Below are 27,232 nucleotides of genomic sequence, written 5' to 3'. Positions count from 1 at the left end.
TAGGTAGGGAAGTATCAGTACTCCTGTATATAAGCACTAGGTAGGGAAGTATCAGTACTCCTGTATATAAGCACTAGGTAGGGAAGTATCAGTACTCCTGTATATAAGCACTAGGCAGGGGAGGATAAGTACTCCTATATAAGAACTAGGTAGGGATGGATCAGTAATCCTGTATATAAGCATGAGGCAGGGAAGTATCAGTACTCCTGTATATAAGCAATACGCAGGAAGTATCAGTACTCCTATTTAAGCACTAGGTAGGGAATTATCAGTACTCCTGTATATAAGCACTAGATAGGGAAGTATCAGTACTGCTATATACAGTATAAGAACTAGGTAGGGAATTATTAGTACTCCTGTATATAAGCACTAGATAGATAAGTATCAGTACTCCAGTAAAAGCACTAGGCAGGGAACTATCAGTACTCCTGTATAAGCACTAGATAGAGAAGTATCAGTACTCCTGTATATAAGCACTAGGTAGGGAAGTATCAGTACTCCTGTATATAAGCACTAGGTAGGGAAGTATTAGTACTGCTATATACAGTATAAGCACTAGATAAGGAAGTATCAGTACTCCTGTATATAAGCAGTAGGTAGGGAAGTATCAGTACTCCTGTATATAAGCACTAGGTAGGGAAGTATCAGTACTGCTATATACAATATAAGCACTAGATGGGGAAGTATCAGTTCTCCTGTATATAAGCACTAGGTAAGGAAGTATCAGTAATCCTGTATAAGCACTAGACAGGGAAGTATCAGTACTCCTGTATATAAGCACTAGCTAAGGAGGTATCATTACTGCTATATACAGTATAAGCACTATATAGGGAAGTATCAGTACTCCTGTATAAGCACTAGACAGGGAAGTATCAGTACTCCTGTATATAAGCACTAGCTAAGGAGGTATCATTACTGCTATATACAGTATAAGCACTAGATAGGAAAGTATCAGTACTCCTGTATAAGCACTAGATAGGGAAGTATCAGTACTCCTGTATAAGCACTAGGGAGGGAAGTATCAATACTCCTGTATAAGCACTAGATAGAGAAGTATCAGTACTCCTGTATATAAGCACTAGGTAGGGAAGTATCAGTACTCCTGTATAAGCACTAGATATAGAAGTATCAGTACTCCTGTATATAATCAGTAGGTAGGGAAGTATCAGTGCTCCTGTATATAAGCACTAGGTGGGGAAGCATCAGTACTCCTATGTAGGCACTAGGTGGGGAAGCATCTGTACTTCTATGTAAGCACTAGGTGTGGAAGCATCAGTACTCCTATGTAAGCACTAGGTGGGGAAGCATCAGTACTCCTATGTAAGCACTAGGCAGGGAAGTATAAGTACTATGTATAAGCACTATATAGGGAAGTATCAGTACTCCAGTATATAAGCACTAGGCAGGGAAGTATCAGTACTCCTGTATATAAGCAATACGCAGGAAGTATCAGTACTCCTATTTAAGCACTAGGTAGGGAAGTATCAGTACTCCTGTATAAGTACTAGGCAGGGAACTATCAGTACTCATGTATAAGCATTAGGCAGGGAAGTATCAGTACTCCTGTATATAAGCACTAGGTAGGGAAGTATCAGTACTCCTGTATATAAGCACTAGGTAGGGAAGTATCAGTACTGCTATATACAATATAAGCACTAGATGGGGAAGTATCGGTTCTCCTGTATATAAGCACTAGGTAAGGAAGTATCAGTAATCCTGTATAAGCACTAGACAGGGTAGTATCAGTAATCCTGTATAAGCACTAGACAGGGAAGTATCAGTAATCCTGTATAAGCACTAGACAGGGAAGTATCAGTACTCCTGTATATAAGCACTAGCTAAGGAGGTATCATTACTGCTATATACAGTATAAGCACTATATAGGGAAGTATCAGTACTCCTGTATAAGCACTAGATGGGGAAGTATCAGTACTCCTGTATAAGCACTAGGGAGGGAAGTATCAGTACTCCTGTATAAGCACTAGATAGAGAAGTATCAGTACTCCTGTATAAGCACTAGATAGAGAAGTATCAGTACTCCTGTATAAGCACTAGACGGAGAAGTATCAGTACTCCTGTATATAATCAGTAGGTAGGGAAGTATCAGTGCTCCTGTATATAAGCACTAGGTGGGGAAGCATCAGTACTCCTATGTAAGCAATAGGTGGGGAAGCATCAGCACTCTTATGTAGGCACTAGGTGTGAAAGCATCAGTACTCCTATGTAAGCAATAGGTGGGGAAGCATCAGTACTCCTATGTAAACACTAGGCAGGGAAGTATAAGTACTATGTATAAGCACTATATAGGGAAGTATCAGTACTACAGTATATAAGCACTAGGCAGGGAAGTATCAGAACTCCTATGAAAGCACTAGGCAGGGAAGTATTAGTACTCCTATGTATAAGCACTATATAGGGAAGTATCAGTACTCCTGTATATAAGCACTATATAGGGAATTATCAGTACTCCTGTATATAAGCACTAGGTAGGGAAGTATCAGTACTCCTGCATAAGTACTAGATAGAGAAGTATTAGTACTCCTGTATATAAGCACTAGAAAGAGAAGTACCAGTACTCCTGTATATAAGCACTAGGCAGGGGAGAATAAGTACTCCTATATAAGCACTAGGTAGGAATGGATCAGTACTCCTGTATATAAGCAATACGCAGGAAGTATCAGTACTCCTATTTAAGCAATAGGCAGGGAAGTATCAGTACTCCTGTATAAGTACTAGGCCGGGAACTATCAGTACTCATGTATAAGCATTAGGCAGGGAAGTATCAGTACTCTTGTATATAAGCACTAGGTAGGGAATTATTAGTACTCCTGTATATAAGCACTAAATAGATAAGTATCAGTACTCCTGTAAAAGCACTAGGCAGGGAACTATCAGTACTCCTGTATAAGTACTAAATAGAGAAGTATCAGTACTCCTGTATATAAGCACTAGGTAGGGAAGTATCAGTACTCCCGTATATAAGCACTAGGTAGGGAAGTATTAGTACTGCTATATACAGTATAAGCACTAGATAGGGAAGTATCAGTACTCCTGTATATAAGCACTAGGTAGGGAAGTATCAGTACTCCTGTATATAAGCACTAGGTAGGGAAGTATCAGTACTGCTATATACAATATAAGCACTAGATGGGGAAGTATCAGTTCTCCTGTATATAAGCACTAGGTAAGGAAGTATCAGTACTCCTGTATAAGCACTAGGTAGGAAAGTATCAGTAATCCTGTATAAGCACTAGACAGGGAAGTATCAGTACTCCTGTATATAAGCACTAGCTAAGGAGGTATCATTACTGCTATATACAGTATAAGCACTAGATAGGGAAGTATCAGTACTCCTGTATAAGCACTAGATAGGGAAGTATCAGTACTCCTGTATAAGCACTAGGGAGGGAAGTATCAGTACTCCTGTATAAGCACTAGATAGAGAAGTATCAGTACTCCTGTATATAAGCACTAGGTAGGGAAGTATCAGTACTCCTTTATATAAGCATTAGGTAGGGAAGTATCAGTACTCCTTTATATAAGCACTAGGTAGGGAAGTATCAGTACTGCTATATACAGTATAAGCACTAGATAGGGAAGTATCAGTACTCCTGTATAATTACTAGATAGGGAAGTATCAGTACTCCTGTATATAAGCACTAGGTAGGGAAGTATTAGTACTGCTATATACAGTATAAGCACTAGGTAGGGAAGTATCAGTACTGCTATATACAATATAAGCACTAGATGGGGAAGTATCAGTTCTCCTGTATATAAGCACTAGGTAAGGAAGTATCAGTACTCCTGTATAAGCACTAGGTAGGGAAGTATCAGTAATCCTGTATAAGCACTAGACAGGGAAGTATCAGTACTCCTGTATATAAGCACTAGCTAAGGAGGTATCATTACTGCTATATACAGTGTAAGCACTAGATAGGGAAGTATCAGTACTCCTGTATAAGCACTAGGTAGGGAAGTATCAGTACTCCTGTATATAAGCACTAGGCAGGGAAATATCAGTACTCCTGTATATAAGCATAGCTAGGGAAGTATCAGTACTGCTATATACAGTATAAGCACTAGATAGGGAAGTATCAGTACTCCTGTATAAGCACTAGATAGGAAAGTATCAGTACTCCTGTATATAAGCACTAGGTAGGGAAGTATCAGTACTCCTGTATAAGCACTAGATAGACAAGTATCAGTACTCCTGTATAAGTACTAGATCAGGAAATATCAGTACTCCTGTATATAAGCACTAGGCAGTGAAGTATCAGTACTCCTGTATATAAGCACTAGGTAGAGACGTATCAGTACTCATGTATATAAGCACTAGGTAGGGAAGTATCAGTACTCCTGTATATAAGCACTAGGTAGGGAAGTATCAGTACTCCTGTATAAGTACTAGATAGGGAAATATCAGTACTCCTGTATATAAGCACTAGGTAGGGAAGTATCAGTACTCCTGCATAAGTACTAGATAGAGAAGTATCAGTACTCCTGTATATAAGCACTAGAAAGAGAAGTATCAGTACTCCTGTATAAGCACTAGATAGACAAGTATTAGTACTCTTGTATAAAAGCACTAGGTAGGGAAGTATTAGTACTCCTGTATATAAGCACTAGGTTGGGAAGTATCAGTACTGCTATATACAGTATAAGCACTAGGTAGGGAAGTATCAGTACTCTTGTATATAAGCTCTAGATAGGGATTTATTAGCACTTCTATATATAAGCACTAGGTAGGGAAGTATTAGTACTCCTGTGTAAGTACTAGATAGAGAAGTATCAGTACTCCTGTATATAAGCACCAGGTAGGGAAGTATCAGTACTCCTGTATATAAGCACTACGTAGGGAAGTATCAGTACTCTTATATAAGCACTAGGTTGGGAAGTATCAGTACTGCTATATATACAGTATAAGCACTAGGTAAGGAAGTATCAGTGCTCCTGTATATAAGCACTAGGTAAGGAAGTATCAGTGCTCCTGCATATAAGCACTAGATAGAGAAGTATCAGTGCTCCTGCATATAAGCACTAGGTAGGGAAGTATCAGTACTCCCGTATATAAGCACTAGTTAGGGAAGTATCAGTACTCCTGTATATAAGAACTAGATAGGGAAGTATCAGTACTCCTGTATATAAGCTCTAGGCAGGGAAGTATAAGTACTCCTGCATAAGCACTAGATAGAGAAGTATCAGTACTCCTGTATATAAGCACTAGGTAGGGAAGTATCAGTACTCCTGTATGTAAGCACTAGCTAAGGAGGTATCATTACTGCTATATACAGTATAAGCACTAGGTAGGGAAGTATCAGTTCTCCTGTATATAAGCACTAGGTGGGGAATTATCAATACCACTATACAAATACCTTTATCACGCTTTCTTCTGTGCGCAGTATGCCGAGGATGATGATGAAGAACCAATATATATCCCGTGTACAGACCTTTACGTTCCTAACTTCAGTGGCAACTTGTTCAAAGATGGGAAAACCCCAATTGGTAAGACGCTACTATGGAGAGGTACTCAGCATTGCATACAGTTAGGACAAGAGGAGTAGTACTGTGCACATGATGCATCCGTACAATATAGGAGCAGATCCTGAGAGTTACACCCAGCATACAGTTAGGACACGAGGAGTGATACTGTGCACATGGCGCATCCATACAGCATAGGTACAGATCCTGAGAGTTACACCCAGCATACAGTTAGGACATGAGTAGTGATACTGTGCACATGACGCATCCATACAGCATAGGTACAGATCCTGAGAGTTACACCCAGCATACAGTTAGGACACGAGGAGTGATACTGTGCACATGACGCATCCATACAGCATAGGTACAGATCCTGAGAGTTACACCCAGCATACAGTTAGGACACGAGGAGTGATACTGTGCACATGACGCATCCATACAGCATAGGTACAGATCCTGAGAGTTACACCCAGCATACAGTTAGGACACGAGGAGTGATACTGTGCACATGGCACATCCATACAGCATAGGTACAGATCCTGAGAGTTACACCCAGCATACAGTTAGGACACGAGAAGTGATACTGTGCACATGGCGCATCCATGCAGCATACAGTAGGTACAGATCCTGAGAGTTACACCAGCATACAGTTAGGACACGAGAAGTGATACTGTGCACATGGCGCATCCATGCAGCATAGGTACAGATCCTGAGAGTTACACCAGCATACAGTTAGGACACGAGTAGTGATACTGTGCACATGGCACATCCATACAGCATAGGTACAGATCCTGAGAGTTACACCCAGCATACAGTTAGTACACGAGGAGTGATACTGTGCACACGGCGCATCCATACAGCATAGGAACAGATCCTGAGAGTTACACCCAGCATACAGTTAGGACACGAGTAGTGATACTGTGCACATGGCGCATCCATACAGCATAGGAACAGATCCTGAGAGTTACACCCAGCATTCAGTTAGGACACGAGTAGTGATACTGTGCACACGGCGCATCCATACAGCATAGGTACAGATCCTGAGAGTTACACCAGCATACAGTTAGGACACGAGTAGTGATACTGTGCACATGACGCATCCATACAGCATAGGAACAGATCCTGAGTGTTACACTCAGCATACAGTTAGGACACGAGTAGTGATACTGTGCACATGGCACATCCATACAGCATAGGTACAGATCCTGAGAGTTACACCCAGCATACAGTTAGTACACGAGGAGTGATACTGTGCACACGGCGCATCCATACAGCATAGGAACAGATCCTGAGAGTTACACCCAGCATACAGTTAGGACACGAGGAGTGATACTGTGCACATGGCACATCCATACAGCATAGGTACAGATCCTGAGAGTTACACCCAGCATACAGTTAGTACACAAGGAGTGATACTGTGCACATGGCGCATCCATACAGCATAGGTACAGACCCTGAGAGTTACACCCAGCATACAGTTAGGACACGAGGAGTGATACTGTGCACATGGCGCATCCATACAGCATAGGTACAGATCCTGAGAGTTACACCCAGCATACAGTTAGGACACGAGGAGTGATACTGTGCACATGACGCATCCATACAGCATAGGTACAGATCCTGAGAGTTACACCCAGCATACAGTTAGGACACGAGGAGTGATACTGTGCACATGACGCATCCATACAGCATAGGTACAGATCCTGAGAGTTACACCCAGCATACAGTTAGGACACGAGGAGTGATACTGTGCACATGGCACATCCATACAGCATAGGTACAGATCCTGAGAGTTACACCCAGCATACAGTTAGGACACGAGAAGTGATACTGTGCACATGGCGCATCCATGCAGCATACAGTAGGTACAGATCCTGAGAGTTACACCAGCATACAGTTAGGACACGAGGAGTGATACTGTGCACACGGCGCATCCATACAGCATAGGTACAGATCCTGAGAGTTACACCCAGCATACAGTTAGGACACGAGGAGTAATACTGTGCACATGACGCATCCATACAGCATAGGTACAGATCCTGAGAGTTACACCCAGCATACAGTTAGGACACGAGGAGTGATACTGTGCACATGGCGCATCCATACAGCATAGGTACAGATCCTGAGAGTTACACCCAGCATACAGTTAGGACACGAGGAGTGATACTGTGCACATGACGCATCCATACAGCATAGGTACAGATCCTGAGAGTTACACCCAGCATACAGTTAGGACACGAGGAGTGATACTGTGCACATGACGCATCCATACAGCATAGGTACAGATCCTGAGAGTTACACCCAGCATACAGTTAGGACACGAGGAGTGATACTGTGCACATGGCACATCCATACAGCATAGGTACAGATCCTGAGAGTTACACCCAGCATACAGTTAGGACACGAGAAGTGATACTGTGCACATGGCGCATCCATGCAGCATACAGTAGGTACAGATCCTGAGAGTTACACCAGCATACAGTTAGGACACGAGAAGTGATACTGTGCACATGGCGCATCCATGCAGCATAGGTACAGATCCTGAGAGTTACACTCAGCATACAGTTAGGACACGAGTAGTGATACTGTGCACATGGCACATCCATACAGCATAGGTACAGATCCTGAGAGTTACACCTAGCATACAGTTAGGACACGAGTAGTGATACTGTGCACACGGCGCATCCATACAGCATAGGTACAGATCCTGAGAGTTACACCCAGCATACAGTTAGGACACGAGTAGTGATACTGTGCACATGGCGCATCCATACAGCATAGGAACAGATCCTGAGAGTTACACCCAGCATACAGTTAGGACACGAGAAGTGATACTGTGCACATGGCGCATCCATACAGCATAGGTACAGATCCTGAGAGTTACACCCAGCATACAGTTAGTACACGAGGAGTGATACTGTGCACACGGCGCATCCATACAGCATAGGAACAGATCCTGAGAGTTACACCCAGCATACAGTTAGGACACGAGGAGTGATACTGTGCACATGGCACATCCATACAGCATAGGTACAGATCCTGAGAGTTACACCCAGCATACAGTTAGTACACAAGGAGTGATACTGTGCACATGGCGCATCCATACAGCATAGGTACAGACCCTGAGAGTTACACCCAGCATACAGTTAGGACACGAGGAGTGATACTGTGCACATGGCGCATCCATACAGCATAGGTACAGATCCTGAGAGTTACACCCAGCATACAGTTAGGACATGAGTAGTGATACTGTGCACATGACGCATCCATACAGCATAGGTACAGATCCTGAGAGTTACACCCAGCATACAGTTAGGACACGAGGAGTGATACTGTGCACATGACGCATCCATACAGCATAGGTACAGATCCTGAGAGTTACACCCAGCATACAGTTAGGACACGAGGAGTGATACTGTGCACATGGCACATCCATACAGCATAGGTACAGATCCTGAGAGTTACACCCAGCATACAGTTAGGACACGAGAAGTGATACTGTGCACATGGCGCATCCATGCAGCATACAGTAGGTACAGATCCTGAGAGTTACACCAGCATACAGTTAGGACACGAGAAGTGATACTGTGCACATGGCGCATCCATGCAGCATAGGTACAGATCCTGAGAGTTACACCAGCATACAGTTAGGACACGAGTAGTGATACTGTGCACATGGCACATCCATACAGCATAGGTACAGATCCTGAGAGTTACACCCAGCATACAGTTAGTACACGAGGAGTGATACTGTGCACACGGCGCATCCATACAGCATAGGAACAGATCCTGAGAGTTACACCCAGCATACAGTTAGGACACGAGTAGTGATACTGTGCACATGGCGCATCCATACAGCATAGGTACAGATCCTGAGAGTTACACCAGCATACAGTTAGGACACGAGAAGTGATACTGTGCACATGGCGCATCCATGCAGCATAGGTACAGATCCTGAGAGTTACACCAGCATACAGTTAGGACACGAGTAGTGATACTGTGCACATGACGCATCCATACAGCATAGGAACAGATCCTGAGAGTTACACTCAGCATACAGTTAGGACACGAGTAGTGATACTGTGCACATGGCACATCCATACAGCATAGGTACAGATCCTGAGAGTTACACCCAGCATACAGTTAGTACACGAGGAGTGATACTGTGCACACGGCGCATCCATACAGCATAGGAACAGATCCTGAGAGTTACACCCAGCATACAGTTAGGACACGAGGAGTGATACTGTGCACATGGCACATCCATACAGCATAGGTACAGATCCTGAGAGTTACACCCAGCATACAGTTAGTACACAAGGAGTGATACTGTGCACATGGCGCATCCATACAGCATAGGTACAGACCCTGAGAGTTACACCCAGCATACAGTTAGGACACGAGGAGTGATACTGTGCGCATGGCGCATCCATACAGCATAGGTACAGATCCTGAGAGTTACACCCAGCATACAGTTAGGACACGAGGAGTGATACTGTGCGCATGGCGCATCCATACAGCATAGGTACAGATCCTGAGAGTTACACCCAGCATACAGTTAGGACACGAGTAGTGATACTGTGCACATGACGCATCCATACAGCATAGGTACAGATCCTGAGAGTTACACCCAGCAGACAGTTAGGACACGAGTAGTGATACTGTGCGCATGGCGCATCCATACAGCATAGGTACAGATCCTGAGAGTTACACCCAGCATACAGTTAGGACACGAGAAGTGATACTGTGCACATGGCGCATCCATACAGCATAGGTACAGATCCTGAGAGTTACACCCAGCATACAGTTAGGACACGAGTAGTGATACTGTGCATATGACGCATCCATACAGCATAGGAACAGATCCTGAGAGTTACACCCAGCAGACAGTTAGGACACGAGTAGTGATACTGTGCACATGGCGCACCCATACAGCATAGGTACAGACCCTGAGAGTTACACCCAGCATACAGTTAGTACACGAGGAGTGATACTGTGCACATGGCGCATCCATACAGCATAGGTACAGATCCTGAGAGTTACACCCAGCATACAGTTAGGACACGAGGAGTGATACTGTGCACATGGCGCATCCATACAGCATAGGTACAGATCCTGAGAGTTACACCCAGCATACAGTTAGGACATGAGTAGTGATACTGTGCACATGACGCATCCATACAGCATAGGTACAGATCCTGAGAGTTACACCCAGCATACAGTTAGTACACGAGTAGTGATACTGTGCACATGATGCATCCGTACAATATAGGAACAGATCCTGAGAGTTACACCCAGCATACAGTTAGGACATGAGTAGTGATACTGTGCACATGGCGCATCCATACAGCATAGGTACAGATCCTGAGAGTTACACCCAGCATACAGTTAGTACACGAGTAGTGATACTGTGCACATGATGCATCCGTACAATATAGGAACAGATCCTGAGAGTTACACCCAGCATACAGTTAGGACACGAGGAGTGATACTGTGCACATGGCACATCCATACAGCATAGGTACAGATCCTGAGAGTTACACCCAGCAGACAGTTAGGACACGAGTAGTGATACTGTGCACATGGCGCATCCATACAGCATAGGTACAGATCCTGAGAGTTACACCCAGCATACAGTTAGGACACGAGGAGTGATACTGTGCACATGGCACATCCATACAGCATAGGTACAGATCCTGAGAGTTACACCCAGCAGACAGTTAGGACACGAGTAGTGATACTGTGCACATGGCGCATCCATACAGCATAGGTACAGATCCTGAGAGTTACACCCAGCATACAGTTAGGACACGAGTAGTGATACTGTGCACACGGCGCATCCATACAGCATAGGTACAGATCCTGAGAGTTACACCCAGCATACAGTTAGGACATGAGTAGTGATACTGTGCACATGGTGCATCCATACAGCATAGGTACAGATCCTGAGAGTTACACCCAGCATACAGTTAGTACATGAGGAGTGATACTGTGCGCATGGCGCATCCATACAGCATAGGAACAGATCCTGAGAGTTACACCCAGCATACAGTTAGGACACGAGTAGTGATACTGTGCACATGGCGCATCCATACAGCATAGGTACAGATCCTGAGAGTTACACCCAGCATACAGTTAGGACACGAGTAGTGATACTGTGCACATGGCGCATCCATACAGCATAGGTACAGATCCTGAGAGTTACACCCAGCATACAGTTAGGACACGAGTAGTGATACTGTGCACATGGCGCATCCATACAGCATAGGAACAGATCCTGAGAGTTACACCCAGCAGACAGTTAGGACACGAGTAGTGATACTGTGCACGTGGCGCACCCATACAGCATAGGTACAGATCCTGAGAGTTACACCCAGCATACAGTTAGTACACGAGGAGTGATACTGTGCGCATGGCGCATCCATACAGCATAGGAACAGATCCTGAGAGTTACACCCAGCATACAGTTAGGACACGAGTAGTGATACTGTGCGCATGGCGCATCCATACAGCATAGGTACAGATCCTGAGAGTTACACCCAGCATACAGTTAGTACACGAGTAGTGATACTGTGCACATGGCGCATCCATACAGCATAGGAACAGATCCTGAGAGTTACACCCAGCATACAGTTAGTACACGAGTAGTGATACTGTGCACATGATGCATCCGTACAATATAGGAACAGATCCTGAGAGTTACACCCAGCATACAGTTAGTACACGAGGAGTGATACTGTGCACATGGCGCATCCATACAGCATAGGTACAGATCCTGAGAGTTACACCCAGCGTACAGTTAGGACATGAGTAGTGATACTGTGCGCATGGCGCATCCATACAGCATAGGAGCAGATCCTGAGAGTTACACCCAGCATACAGTTAGGACACGAGTAGTGATACTGTGCACATGGCGCATCCATACAGCATAGGTACAGATCCTGAGAGTTACACCTAGCGTACAGTTAGGACATGAGTAGTGATACTGTGCACATGACGCATCCATGCAGCATAGGTACAGATCCTGAGAGTTACACCCAGCATACAGTTAGGACATGAGTAGTGATACTGTGCACATGGCGCATCCATACAGCAGGTACAGATCCTTAGAGTTACACCCAGCATACAGTTAGGACACGAGGAGTGAAATTGTGCGCATGGCGCATCCATACAGCATAGGAGCAGATCCTGAGAGTTACACCCAGCATACAGGCCCTTATTCTGGTTGGTGCGGTCGAGCCGCATATGCGGCTCCGACCGCACCAGACGAATCCCCGCCCACCCTACGGATCGCCACGGCCGTCCGTACACGGACGGCTGGCGATCCGCATAAAAATGGTGGAGGCGTACGCCTCCACCATAGTGGGAGCTGCCCCCTGCATTCGATGGTCGTCGACCATCGAAGGCAGGTCCGCACGCCCCGGCAGCTCCCGCAAGCTGAGACCACACGGACAATCGTCCGTGTGGTAGCTTGTATGGGGGCTGAAAGCTGACATCCGGCGACGTCAGCTTTCCGCCCCCATGAGTTGCGTCATGCCCTCATTAGCATGCGTACGCCCCGCGTTTGCATGGGAACGCCCATGAAACGCGGGGCGTATACAAAGGGAAATGAGGGCATGAAGCCCCTCACTCCCCTATACGCCCCCTTTGCGGCGTAGTAACGTTATGTGCGGCGAATTCGCCTGCACATGCGCATGTGCAGACGGAAAACATCGGCGGTACGGCCGCACGCGGGCCGTACCGCGCGAATCAGAATAAGGGCCACAGTTAGGACATGAGTAGTGATACTGTGCACATGGCGCATCCATACAGCATAGGTACAGATCCTGAGAGTTACACCCAGCATACAGTTAGGACACGAGGAGTGATACTGTGCACATGGCGCATCCATACAGCATAGGTACAGATCCTGAGAGTTACACCCAGCAGACAGTTAGGACACGAGGAGTGATACTGTGCACATGACGCATCCATACAGCATAGGAACAGATCCTGAGAGTTACACCCAGCATACAGTTAGGACATGAGTAGTGATACTGTGCACATGACGCATCCGTACAATATAGGAGCAGATCCTGAGAGTTACACCCAGCATACAGTTAGGACACCAGGAGTGATACTGTGCACATGACGCATCCATACAGCATAGGTACAGATCCTGAGAGTTACACCCAGCATACAGTTAGGACACGAGGAGTGATACTGTGCACATGACGCATCCATACAGCATAGGTACAGATCCTGAGAGTTACACCCAGCATACAGTTAGGACACGAGGAGTGATACTGTGCACATGGCGCATCCATACAGCATAGGTACAGATCCTGAGAATTATAATGTACATGTGCTCCTGTGTGTACACGTTGTGCTCCTGTGTGTGCATGTAGTGTTCCGATGTTTTTATGCTTTGTTTCGGTGTGTACAGGTGGTGTTCCTGTGTGTTCATACTGTGTTATTGTGTGTACATGCTGTGTTCCTGTGTGTACATGTAGTGTTCTTGTGTGTACATGCTGTGGCACTGTGTGTACATATATTGTTCCTGTGTGTACATGCTGTGTTCCGGTGTGTACATGCTGTGTTCCGGTGTGTACAGGTTGAGTTCCAGTGTGTACATGCTGTGTTCCGTTGTGTACATGTTGTGTTCTTGTGTGTACATGCTGTGGCACTGTGTGTACATATACTGTTCCTGTGTGTACATGCTGTGTTCCGGTGTGTACATGCTGTGGCACTGTGTGTACATGCTGTGGCACTGTGTGTACATATATTGTTCCTGTGTGTACATGTAGTGTTCCTGTGTGTACATGCTGTAGCACTGTGTGTACATGTAGTGTTCTTGTGTGTACATGCTGTGGCACTGTGTGTACATATATTGTTCCTGTGTGTACATGTAGTGTTCCTGTGTGTACATGCTGTGGCACTGTGTGTACATGCTGTGTTCCGGTGTGTACATGCTGTGTTCCGGTGTGCACATGCTGTGTTCCAGTGTGTACATGTTGTGCTACTGTGTATACATGTTGTGCTACTGTGTGTACATGTTGTGTTCCTGTGTGTACATACTGTGTTCCGGTGTGTACATGCTGTGTTCCGGTGTGTACAGGTTGTGTTCCGGTGTGTACATGCTGTGTTCCGTTGTGTACATGTTGTGTTCCTGTGTGTACATGCTGTGTTCCGGTGTGTACATGCTGTGTTCCGGTGTGTACAGGTTGTGTTCCGGTGTGTACATGCTGTGTTCCAGTGTGTACATGTTGTGCTACTGTGTATACATGTTGTGCTACTGTGTGTACATGTTGTGTTCCTGTGTGTACATGCCGTGTTCCGGTGTGTACAGGTTGTGTTCCGGTGTGTACATGCTGTGTTCCGTTGTGTACATGTTGTGTTCCTGTGTGTACATGCTGTGTTCCTGTGTGTACATGCTGTGGTCCTGTGTGTACATATATTGTTCCTGTGTGCACATGCTGTGTTCCGTTGTGTACATGTTGTGCTACTGTGTGTACATGTTGTGTTCCTGTGTGTACATGCTGTGGCACTCTGTGCACATGTTGTGCTCCTGTGTGTACAGGTTGTGTCCCGGTGTGTACATATATTCTTCCGGTGTGTACATGCTGTGGTCCTGTGTGTACATGTTGTGTTCCTGTGTGTAAATATTGTGCTCCTGTGTGTACATGCTGTGGTCCTGTGTGTACATGTTGTGTTCCTGTGTGTAAATATTGTGCTCCTGTGTGTACATGCTGTGGTCCTGTGTGTACATTTTGTGCTTCTGTGCAGACTTTGTGCTGGTTTGGGAAGAGAAACTTCATTCCAAGAAGCAGAAGACAAAGACCGCAGCGCAGGGGGCGGAGCAGAGGGAGACGCATGGCCGGGGACGAGGGAAAGCCGCATATGACAGTTTCCGCAGACGCTTTCACCGCAACTTGTTGAAAGCTGGACTGCTCTGTGAGAAGGTGAGGCTGCCAGTATACTCTTATATAGTATATTACACATCTGTACTGAGCTATACCTCCATATTCCTCATTATGTAACTATACTGAGCTATACCTCCATATACATCATTATGTATCTTGTAATTCACCAATACAAACCATACCTAGAGTTTTACCTCCATGTACCTAATTATGTAACCCTATATTTACAGATACCAACCACATCTGTACTGAGCTATACCTGCATATACCTCATTCTGTATCCCTATATTTACTGATACCAACCACATCTGTACTGAGCTATACCTCCATATACCTCATTCTTTATCCCTATATCAACCACATCTGTACTGAGCTATAACTCCATATACTGTATGCTATATCCCTTTATACACTATTGTCACTGACATGTGTACTGAGCCATGCCTCCTTATACTGTATGCTATATCCATTTATACACTATTGTCACTGACATGTGTACTGAGCCATGCCTCCTTATACTGTATGCTATATCCCTTTATACACTATTGTCACCCACATGTGTACTGAGCCATGCCTCCTTGTACCGTATACTATATCCCTTTATACCCTACTGTCACCCGCATGTGTACTGAGCTGTGCCGCCATATACTGTATATTATATCCCTTTCCCCCAGTTATCCGTATCACGCATTTCCTGACGCATGTCCGTCTGTCTGATCCGTAGGAGCAGACCCTCAGTGAGCGGAGGTCTCTGCATTACCTGAAAGTCAGCGCCCCCTGGGAGGTCCTGGTGTACTACGCGGAGGAGCTGAGTATGAGGGCCCCACTCCAGGTCTGGCCCCCCACAAATACCTCCCCATAGCATTGCACTCAGGACATACCAGTCATCTGCTGTGGGCACTGGGCGGTGGGACACTGGGACCCCTCTGACATTTCCTCTTCTCCCATAGGCTCAGCCCAATCCAGACAACAACACCTCAGACAGGTTCCTACAGAGACTGCTCATCCCAAACCCCATGTACCAGCGTGTCCCCAACAAGCCGCTGGATTACTACACCTGTGCCTTCCGCAGATCCAAGCTGCAGAGGTGAGCAGGACAGAATGGGGGACACAGGGAGACCACATAAACTCGTATGATGCACACTCCCTGCTGCCCACGCATGGCGGCCGCCTTCTCCAGCCATAAGGAAATATGTGACTGCCAGAACCTTCCCTCCTACAGGTGATGGCGTGATGGTCCCTCACTTCCACAGCGAACAGTGGGCCCCATACCAACCTCACTTGCTGACTCTCCCCTTACTGACGCTCCCCCTTGCTGACTCTCCCCTTACTGACGCTCCCCCTTACTGATGCCCACCATTACTGATGATCCAACTTGCTGACGCTTTCTCTATCTGACGCTCCCCTTACTGACGCCCCCCTTACTGACGCCCACCATTACTGATGCTCTCTCTATCTGACGCTCCCTCTTGCTGACGCTCTCTCTATCTGACGCTCCCTCTTGCTGACGCGCCCTCTATCTGACGCTCCCTTTATCTGACGCTCTCTCTATCTGACGCTCCCTCTTGCTGACGCTCCCTCTATCTGACGCTCCCTCTTGCTGATGCTCTCTCTATCTGATGCGCTTACTATCTGACGCTCTCTCTATCTGACACTCCCTCTTGCTGACGCTCCCTCTCGCTGACACTCTCTCTATCTGATGCGCTTACTATCTGACGCTCTCTCTATCTGACGCTCCCTCTTGCTGACGCGCCCTCTATCTGACGCTCCCTTTATCTGACGCTCTCTCTATCTGACGCTCCCTCTTGCTGACGCTCCCTCTATCTGACGCTCCCTCTTGCTGATGCTCTCTCTATCTGATGCGCTTACTATCTGACGCTCTCTCTATCTGACACTCCCTCTTGCTGACGCTCCCTCTCGCTGACACTCTCTCTATCTGATGCGCTTACTATCTGACGCTCTCTCTATCTGACACTCCCTCTTGCTGATGCCCACCCTTGCAAACGCCTACCCTTGTGGACACCCACCCTTGCGGAAACCCCCTTTCAAATAAACTCCCTCTTGTCGAGGCGTCCCCTTATTGATGCCCCCTTTACCGACTATTCCCCTTACTGACGCTCCCCCTTACTGATGCTCCCTCTTATGGAAGCTCCCCCTTACTGAAGCCCATCCTTGCCAATGCCCACCCTTGCGGACACCCATCCTTACAGACGCCCCCTCTTGGGAAAGGCACCGCACTGATCCTTTTGTGTGTGTGGATCCTGTTCCTATTGAAATTAAATAAATTTGATTTTATAATGGTGCATTATATATGAGCAAACGAAAACAGCTGGTGCAATTAGGGGCCATTTAGCACCAAGGTAAGCCTGCAAAGGAGAGGGCACCTTTGAAAAAGCTGGGAGCCCCCCAGCGAAACGCGTTAGCCTACAGCACCCCCACTCCTTTCCTTCAGTGTGGAATGTGGATTACAAATTCTCTGAACGGACCCTGAACCAGGACCCAAAAGTGGCTATTACCAACTGGGGATATACAAAGGAGACCTGAGGACAGCACGCTAACTTCACGGGGACCACTTCAAGTGCAGCCTGCAGATATGTGAGTGACTCAGACTGTCCCCCCCCCAAATAATATACTGTCCAGTGGTGTCCAATAGGAACAGGATCCACACACAAACAGGATGAGTGCGGTGCCTTTCCCAAAACCCATCTCTATTTAAAGTGGTGTTTATTCACTGAGGCTGGCACGAATCGCATGCCATGTAAGTGTATGTATATGTGAATTATGTTCATGCTAATTTTATTAGGATTTTTTTATTAATTAATAAATTGTTTAATCTACTGGTTCATTTCCTTCCTCAAAAAAGTGCAGTTACCCTCTTTATTTTCTTTTTGGTTTATGTCTCAGGGACTGACTATCCCTTAATTTAAACTGCTGCTGCTTCTTGATTGGATAAGCCCCCGGTGCAGCGCCTGGTAACTACCCTCGTGGTACAACACAAAGCTTTAATAAATAAAATTTGTGATTGAAGTATTAATAAATATATTATAGACAAAGTTGTCTCGTAACAAACTGTCCACCAATCAGAGGCAAAACTATAATCGCGTCGTGTAGAATGTAAGAGAATTTTTGGGGGCAATTTAATGTTTATTATGTAAATGCTGCTCTATATACAGTATTGTATTTCCATGTGTTTTCCAGGTTCCTGGGCAGCGAGTGTCGCGCCACGTATTTCACTAATACTCAGAGAAGCCGCATCGTAAGTAACCGTGTCTGATATCCAGCGGACCGCTATTTCAGGAGAGATGATAATAATAATGGTATTGCACTGTGGAATATGAAATGTGTGCTGCATAATTATAGTAATAGAAACAACAACGGCAAGGCGTAATATAATAATAGAAAAGTGCAGTATATAAATCAAAATATAATATATACTGTAATAGTGATTATATACAGACCTCACTCCATAAAAGTGAATGTACATAAAACTATATATAAAAGATAATATTATGATACATTATACACTAACCATATTTTTGGGAGATAGTTATGTTGTCGACATTTATGTTTTACTTCGCCCTCTAAGGTGATAACAATTCCAGGGGACGTAAGATATAATTACTAAATACAACTCTCTCATTACCCACATGTGACCCTTTGTAATGAGCGGTCGGACCTCCATGGGCTGGGGGAACCTGCTGCAATGTCCCGACACGTTACAGTAACAGATGCCACCCTACACAGAACCACCCGAGCACATGGCTAATTCCCTGATACCCCTCTTCTGCTCCGCCATGCAGCTCTACGAGATCCTATCACGCACGCTGTACGGGAAACGCAAGCACGCAGAGGTTGGCATTGAGCGGATGCTGAAGGATGGGATATACACTGCGGCCTTCCCCCTACATGAGGTGAGAGGCGCCAGAAAGTACCCTTGGCTGAAATAAAGCACTTACTGTACTAGCCTTTGGCTGAAATAAAGCACTTACTGTACTAGCCTTTGGCTGGAATAAAGCACTTACTGTACTAGCCTTTGGCTGAAATAAAGCACTTACTGTACTAGCCTTTGGCTGAAATAAAGCACTTACTGTACTAACCTTCGGCTGAAATAAAGCACTTACTGTACTAGCCTTCGGCTGAAATAAAGCACTTACTGTACTAACCTTCGGCTGAAATAAAGCACTTACTGTACTAGCCTTCGGCTGAAATAAAGCACTTACTGTACTAGCCTTCGGCTGAAATAAAGCACTTACTGCACTAGCATTCGGCTGAAATAAGGCACTTACTGTACTAGCCTTCGGCTGAAATAAAGCACTTACTGTACTAGCCTTCGGCTGAAATAAAGCACTTACTGTACTAGCCTTCGGCTGAAATAAAGCACTTACTGTACTAGCCTTCGGCTGAAATAAAGCACTTACTGCACTAGCCTTTGGCTGAAATAAGGCACTTACTGTACTAGCCTTCGGCTGAAATAAGGCACTTACTGTACTAGCCTTTGGCTGAAATAAAGCACTTACTGTACTAGCCTTCGGCTGAAATAAAGCACTTACTGTACTAGCCTTTGGCTGAAATAAAGCACTTACTGTACTAGCCTTCGGCTTAAATAAAGCACTTACTGTACTAGCCTTCGGCTGAAATAAAGCACTTACTGTACTAGCCTTCGGCTGAAATAAAGCACTTACTGTACTAGCCTTCGGCTGAAATAAAGCACTTACTGTACTAGCCTTCGGCTGAAATAAAGCACTTACTGTACTAGCCTTTGGCTGAAATAAAGCACTTACTGTACTAGCCTTCGGCTTAAATAAAGCACTTACTGTACTAGCCTTCGGCTGAAATAAAGCACTTACTGTACTAGCCTTCGGCTGAAATAAGGCACTTACTGTACTAGCCTTTGGCTGAAATAAAGCACTTACTGTACTAGCCTTTGGCTGAAATAAAGCACTTACTGTACTAGCCTTTGGCTGAAATAAAGCACTTACTGTACTAGCCTTCGGCTGAAATAAAGCACTTACTGTACTAGCCTTTGGCTGAAATAAAGCACTTACTGTACTAGCATTCGGCTGAAATAAAGCACTTACTGTACTAGCCTTTGGCTGAAATAAAGCACTTACTGTACTAGCCTTTGGCTGAAATAAAGCACTTACTGTACTAGCATTCGGCTGAAATAAAGCACTTACTGTACTAGCCTTCGGCTGAAATAAAGCACTTACTGTACTAGCCTTCGGCTGAAATAAAGCACTTACTGTACTAGCCTTTGGCTGAAATAAAGCACTTACTGTACTAGCCTTCGGCTGAAATAAAGCACTTACTGTACTAGCCTTCGGCTGAAATAAAGCACTTACTGATACTGTTACTCACAAAGATTGTCTAGAATCCGTCTGCACTTAGAGGATCCCTGGCAATAATCCTGTTACGGGGCCCCGGATCCCTTTTGCAAACCAAGAATGGAACCTGTAGATCACAAGTACAATCTTATTATCTGTTTGGGCCTCACCCATGATAGGAAGTGTAATAGCGGCCCACCGTTCTGGAACTGGGTAAATGCCCCATTATTAATGTCTTCCTCTCTGGCCCATCCCTGTGTCCCCAGTTTTGGCACTGGACCGGGCCGCAGGGAACAGCTTGTCCATTGGTGCCAAAGGCATACATCTGACTGTGAGTGTTGGAGTGCGACAAGCCATGCAGTCAGGATACGCCAGCAGGGCTCCGTTCCAGCACTAACAGTTTGGGCAGGAGAGGTTCCTCGCTATGACTTTCTTCCTTTCCTATACAGGGCCCTTGTGAAATGCCGGAGTTCGAGGTGGCCCCCGAGAGCCTCAACCCTCGCCAGATCCTCTACCGATACTGGGCAAGGTGGTCCCAGTGGTACAAGTATCAGCCGCTGGACCACATTCGGGAGTATTTCGGGGAGAAGGTGGCTATATACTTTGCCTGGTTAGGTATGTGTCCTGTTATAGTTCTGCAGATGAGAGGCTGAGCCATGCGGGTGGATGGGTTACATTAATTGGGGTTCCTGACAACTTTTTCATGTGTCTACATTTTTCATATCAATATTTTTACCCTGTTGCCCATATCTTTTGATGTTTAGGGGTGGACCTATTGACTGTGTATCTAATAATCCTCACCCGCATGGGGTTACTGGGTCTGTAGAATGCACTCATCAGTTACATGTAATACTATGTAGATGACACTAGATGGCGCTATGTACTAAATGATAGTAACGCCTACCATGGACACAACAGGGGAGCTGCAGGTGTTTCTGCTCCACGTTATGGGGTCCCAATGCATCCAGCTAATGGCCAGGTAGAGCTTATGGTCAGGAGATATACGTCATTGTCCGCCCATCCTCCTCTAGGGTTCTACACGACCTGGTTACTTCCAGCTGCTGTCGTCGGCACCTGCGTCTTCCTCTCCGGCCTCCTGACCATGGGCAGTAACACCGCAGCGTGAGTGTGGGGGCTGCCATGTCTTGTATGGCTGCGTGGGCTGGTACAGGTGAGAGAGTAACAGCGGACTGTACGTTATGCCCTGCAGGCAGGAGGTGTGTCAGAGTGAGGATAAATACCTGATGTGCCCATTGTGCGACACCTGCGACACTTGGTACATCTCAGAGATCTGCCCCATGGCCAAGGTGGGTGCTTTGTGGCCGCTCGTAGCTCCCGAGACCCCTGTGTCTCTCCTGGAGACCCCCCTCATGTCTCGTAACTTGTGCTCCTCAGGTGGGGTATCTGTTTGACCATCCGGGGACTGTGTTCTTCAGCATCTTCATGTCCTTCTGGGCGGTGAGTTTCTTGGAGTACTGGAAGAGGAAGAACGCGACACTGGCCCACCACTGGGACTGCATGGACTACCAGGAGGATGAGGCAAGTCTCCTTCTCCTCGTGAGGTTCTAGGTGCCACATGGGGGTGATAAGTACAGACCACTAATGACTGAGATAAGGAAGGCAGAGGAGACATTAACAGCTAGGGGTAACTACAGAGGCCTAGGAGGTACATACCATTGGATAGTCATGACATCCTCACGCAATCCCTTCATCTTCCCCTGTCCAGGAACGTCCACGGCCGGAGTTTGCTGCGATGGCTCCTCAGATGGAACAGAACCCGGTCACAGGAGTGAAGGAACCATACTTCCCTGAGAAGGACCGCCTCTCCCGAATCCTCACCGGGTCTATGGTGATTGTAATCATGGTGAGACTGCTACAGCCGCTTCTGCCAGTGTAATTAGTGGCCCAGGGGGAAGCGTATCGAGCCTTGGACAGAGACGTGGCCCAAAGCAGCCAATGAGCTTATAGCTGTCATTTTATAGACAGTGATAGATAAAGGCATTGGCTGAGGTGGGCAGCGTCTCCACTTTATCTCTCTCCAAGGTTTGATACCTGTCCCCTCCAGCCGCACCCGGGGGTAACACCCATTGTGGACGATGCTAAATCTAGAGCAAAGTTTTGGGCCTTCGGTTAAAGGCAGAGTATTTAGATGTAAAGATGGGGGCACGGGACGGACCGAGGACTGAGCTTCGCAGACAGAAGCCTTACTGCGAATGAGGAGATTTTTGTTTTTATTAACCCTTTGAGTGTCAACGTCGCTGAATATCCGCTATAAATGCCAGCGCCGCTCACAGCGACTGTTATTGTAGTATAAATAAATACGGGTACGGCCGGGTCAATGAATTGAAGTTTAGGTAAATATTGTACCCCAAACAATGAACAGTCACTGTGGGCGGCGCTGGCATTTATAGTGGATATTCTGAGGATCTGTCACAGCACCGTCGGCACTCACAGGGTTAATAGGGGCTGCCGGTGATGTCGGCTATATATGAACACTTGTATATTGAGAATGTTCACGTGTTCGTATTGTCGAAATGCTCGGCATGTCAACAGCATCATGTAGCGTCGACCTGAACATGTGATGGGCGACGCTGAGGGAGCGCGCAGAGGGCCAAAAAATATGTGCGAACTGCAATTTGCTGATTTTCACATGCGCAGAAACCACAGCACGCCTGCGCAAAGATCAAACTGCATCGCATCCTGGAAGGATTAGATCACGGTTTGAGTGGTGGCGGTGGGTGGTGACGCAGCGTTTGGAGGGTGCGTTCCATACAGCACAGGCATGTATAGACTGTGTACGAGGCGTATACAGCCGCTGTGAGACAAAACATGGCGGCCCTGAGCCTGGTTGCGGGGGCAGGGGGATGCCCTAGGCTGCGATGCGTTCACAATGCGTCCCGCAGCATGTTACATTATTGCTGGTTTAGGAGCGACTGTCTGATATACAAGCAGTCGTGTAATAATGTCATGGTATAATGAGTCCTCTCTCCCCAGCTGTGCGTGGTGATGATCTTCCTTGTGTCAGTTATCATGTACCGCGGGATAGTAAGCATGATGATGTATCACACGGGTAACAGCATCCTCATGACACAGGTATGACACACGGCACAGCCACATATACACATAGTGTTACCATAGAATATACCAGTAACGCAGAAGCAAGATAATATGATACTGTACGTTACCTGGGTGTATATACCCCCCTAGATAGATACACAGGTATATCTCCCCCCACATAGCTTCATTGTTATATCCCCCCCTAGATAGATACAGTTATATCTCCCCTAGATACTAGATAGATACAGTTATATCCCCCCCTAGATAGATACAGTTATATCTCCCCTAGATACTAGATAGATACAGTTATATCCCCCCCTAGATAGATACAGTTATATTCCCCCTAGATAGATACAGTTATATCCCCATAGATAGATAGTTATATTCCCCCTAGATATATACAGTTATAGTCCCCCTAGATATATACAGTTATATTCCTCTAGATAGATAGTTATATCCCCCCTAGATAGATACAGTTATAGTCCCCCTAGATATATACAGTTATATTCCCCTAGATAGATAGTTATATCCCCCCTAGATAGATACAGTTATATTCCCCCTAGATATATACAGTTATAGTCCCCCTAGATATATACAGTTATATTCCCCTAGATAGATAGTTATATCCCCCCTAGATAGATACAGTTATATTCCCCCTAGATAGATACAGTTATATCCCCCTAGATAGATACAGTTATATTCCTCCCAGATAGATACAGTTATATCCCCGTAGATAGATACAGTTATATACCCCTAGATAGATACAGTTATCTCCCCCCTAGATAGATACAGTTATATATCCCTAGATAGATACAGTTATATCCCCCTAGATAGATACAGTTATATTCCTCCCAGATAGATAGTTATATCCACCCTAGATAGATACAGTTATATCCCCCCTAGAGAGAGATAGTTATATCCCCCCTAGATAGATACAGTTATATCCCCCCTAGATAGATACAGTTATATCCCCCCTAGATAGGTACAGTTATATCCCCCCTAGATAGATACATATCCCCCCTAGATAGATACAGTTATATCCCCCTAGATAGATACAGTTATATTCCGCCTAGATAGATACATATATATCCCCCTAGATAGATACAGTTATATTCCTCCCAGATAGATAGTTATATCCCCCCTAGAGAGATACAGTTATATCCCCCTAGAGAGATAGTTATATTCCCCATAGATAGATACAGTTATATCCCCTTTAGATAGATACAGTTATATAACTCCTAGATAGAAAAGTTATATCCCCATAGATAGATACAGTTATATCCCCCCTAGATAGATACAGTTATATCCCCCCTAGATAGATACAGTTATATCCCCCCTAGATAGATACAGTTATATCCCCCCTAGATAGATACAGTTATATGCCCCTAGATAGATACAGTTATATTCCCCCTAGTTAGATAGTTATAGTCCCCCTAGATAGACAGTTATGTCCCCCTAGATAGATACAGTTATATCCCCCTAGATAGATACAGTTATATTCCTCCCAGATAGATACAGTTATATCCCCGTAGATAGATACAGTTATATACCCCTAGATAGATACAGTTATCTCCCCCCTAGATAGATACAGTTATATATCCCTAGATAGATACAGTTATATCCCCCTAGATAGATACAGTTATATTCCTCCCAGATAGATAGTTATATCCACCCTAGATAGATACAGTTATATCCCCCCTAGAGAGAGATAGTTATATTCCCCCTAGATAGATACAGTTATATCCCCCCTAGATAGATACAGTTATATCCCCCCTAGATAGGTACAGTTATATCCCCCCTAGATAGATACAGTTATATCCCCCTAGATAGATAGATACAGTTATATTCTGCCTAGATAGATACATATATATCCCCCTAGATAGATACAGTTATATTCCTCCCAGATAGATAGTTATATCCCCCCTAGAGAGATACAGTTATATCCCCCTAGAGAGATAGTTATATTCCCCCTAGATAGATACAGTTATATCCCCTTTAGATAGATACAGTTATATAACTCCTAGATAGAAAAGTTATATCCCCATAGATAGATACAGTTATATCCCCCCTAGATAGATACAGTTATATCCCCCCTAGATAGATACAGTTATATCCCCCCTAGATAGATACAGTTATATCCCCCCTAGATAGATACAGTTATATGCCCCTAGATAGATACAGTTATATTCCCCCTAGTTAGATAGTTATAGTCCCCCTAGATAGACAGTTATGTCCCCCTAGATAGATACAGTTATATCCCCCTAGATAGATACAGTTATATTCCGCCTAGATAGATACAGTTATATCCCCCTAGATAGATACAGTTATATTCCTCCCAGATAGATAGTTATATTCCCCCTAGATAGATACAGTTATATCCCCCCCTAGATAGATACAGTTATATCCCATTTAGATAGATACAGTTATATACCTCCTAGATAGATACAGTTATACTCCCCTAGATGGATACAGTTATATCCCCCCTTGATAGATACAGTTATATCCCCCCTGTATAGATACAGTTATATCCCCCTATATAGATACAGTTATATCCCCCATAGATAGATACAGTTATATCCCCCTAGATAGATACAGTTATATCCCCCTAGATAGATACAGTTTTATTCCCCCTAGATAGATACAGTTATATTCCCCCCTAGATAGATACAGTTATATTCACCTAGATAGATACGTCGTTATATCACCCCCTTGTTAGATACATCGTTATATATCCCCTTAGATAGATACAGTTATATCCCCCTAGATAGATACATCGTTATATCCCCCTAGATAGATACATCTTTATATCCCCCTTAGATACTGTAGATAGAGTTATATCAACCCCTTGTTAGATACATTGTTATATCACCCCCTTGTTAGATACATTGTTATTTCACCCCCTTGTTAGATACATCGCTATATCCCCCTTTGATAGATAGTTATATCCCCCCTAGATAGATACAGTTATATCACCCCTAGATACTAGATATATACAGTTATATCCCCCTAGATACTAGATAGATACAGTTATACCCCCTAGATGGATACAGTTATATCCCCCCTTGATAGATACAGTTATATTCCCCCTAGATAGATACACTTATATTCCCCCTAGATAGATATAGTTATATACCCCCTAGATAGATACAGTTATATCCCCCTAGATAGATACATCGTTATATCACCACCTTGTTAGATACATAGTTATATATCCCCCTTAGATAGATACAGTTATATCCCCCCTAGATAGATACATCGTTATATCCCCCTTAGATACTGTAGATACAGTTATATCACCCCCTTGTTAGATACATCGCTATATCCCCCTTAGATAGATACAGTTATATCCCCCCTAGATAGATACAGTTATATCCCCCCTAGATACTAGATAGACACAGTTATATCCCCCCTAGATACTAGATAGATACAGTTATATCCCCCCTAGATGGATACAGTTATATCCCCCTAGAT

The 27,232-nt window shown here is 45.0% G+C and overlaps 1 protein-coding gene across 4 annotated transcripts in view; it reads left to right on the top strand.

Annotated features, from left to right (window-relative positions):
* The window catches only part of LOC146041960 (anoctamin-7-like), a 65,652-nt gene that overhangs the window by 7,033 nt on the left and 31,387 nt on the right, over positions 1-27,232 (top strand). For all 4 annotated transcript variants that reach the window (XM_083161840.1, XM_083161837.1, XM_083161839.1 and 1 more), the window contains exons 3-14: positions 5,400-5,502; positions 15,244-15,419; positions 16,105-16,212; positions 16,331-16,467; positions 18,579-18,636; positions 19,181-19,291; positions 21,154-21,319; positions 21,736-21,826; positions 21,915-22,011; positions 22,100-22,243; positions 22,431-22,568; positions 23,699-23,797. In XM_083161840.1, coding sequence (XP_083017966.1) covers positions 5,400-5,502; positions 15,244-15,419; positions 16,105-16,212; positions 16,331-16,467; positions 18,579-18,636; positions 19,181-19,291; positions 21,154-21,319; positions 21,736-21,826; positions 21,915-22,011; positions 22,100-22,243; positions 22,431-22,568; positions 23,699-23,797 — 1,428 coding nt within the window. The remainder of the gene's footprint in view (positions 1-5,399; positions 5,503-15,243; positions 15,420-16,104; positions 16,213-16,330; positions 16,468-18,578; positions 18,637-19,180; positions 19,292-21,153; positions 21,320-21,735; positions 21,827-21,914; positions 22,012-22,099; positions 22,244-22,430; positions 22,569-23,698; positions 23,798-27,232) is intronic.

The sequence above is a fragment of the Crinia signifera genome, chromosome 19 (assembly GCF_055691185.1).
Source record: "Crinia signifera chromosome 19, ASM5569118v1, whole genome shotgun sequence".
NCBI classification, from domain to species: Eukaryota; Metazoa; Chordata; class Amphibia; order Anura; family Myobatrachidae; genus Crinia; species Crinia signifera.
This window is presented reverse-complemented; position numbering and strand designations above follow the sequence as displayed.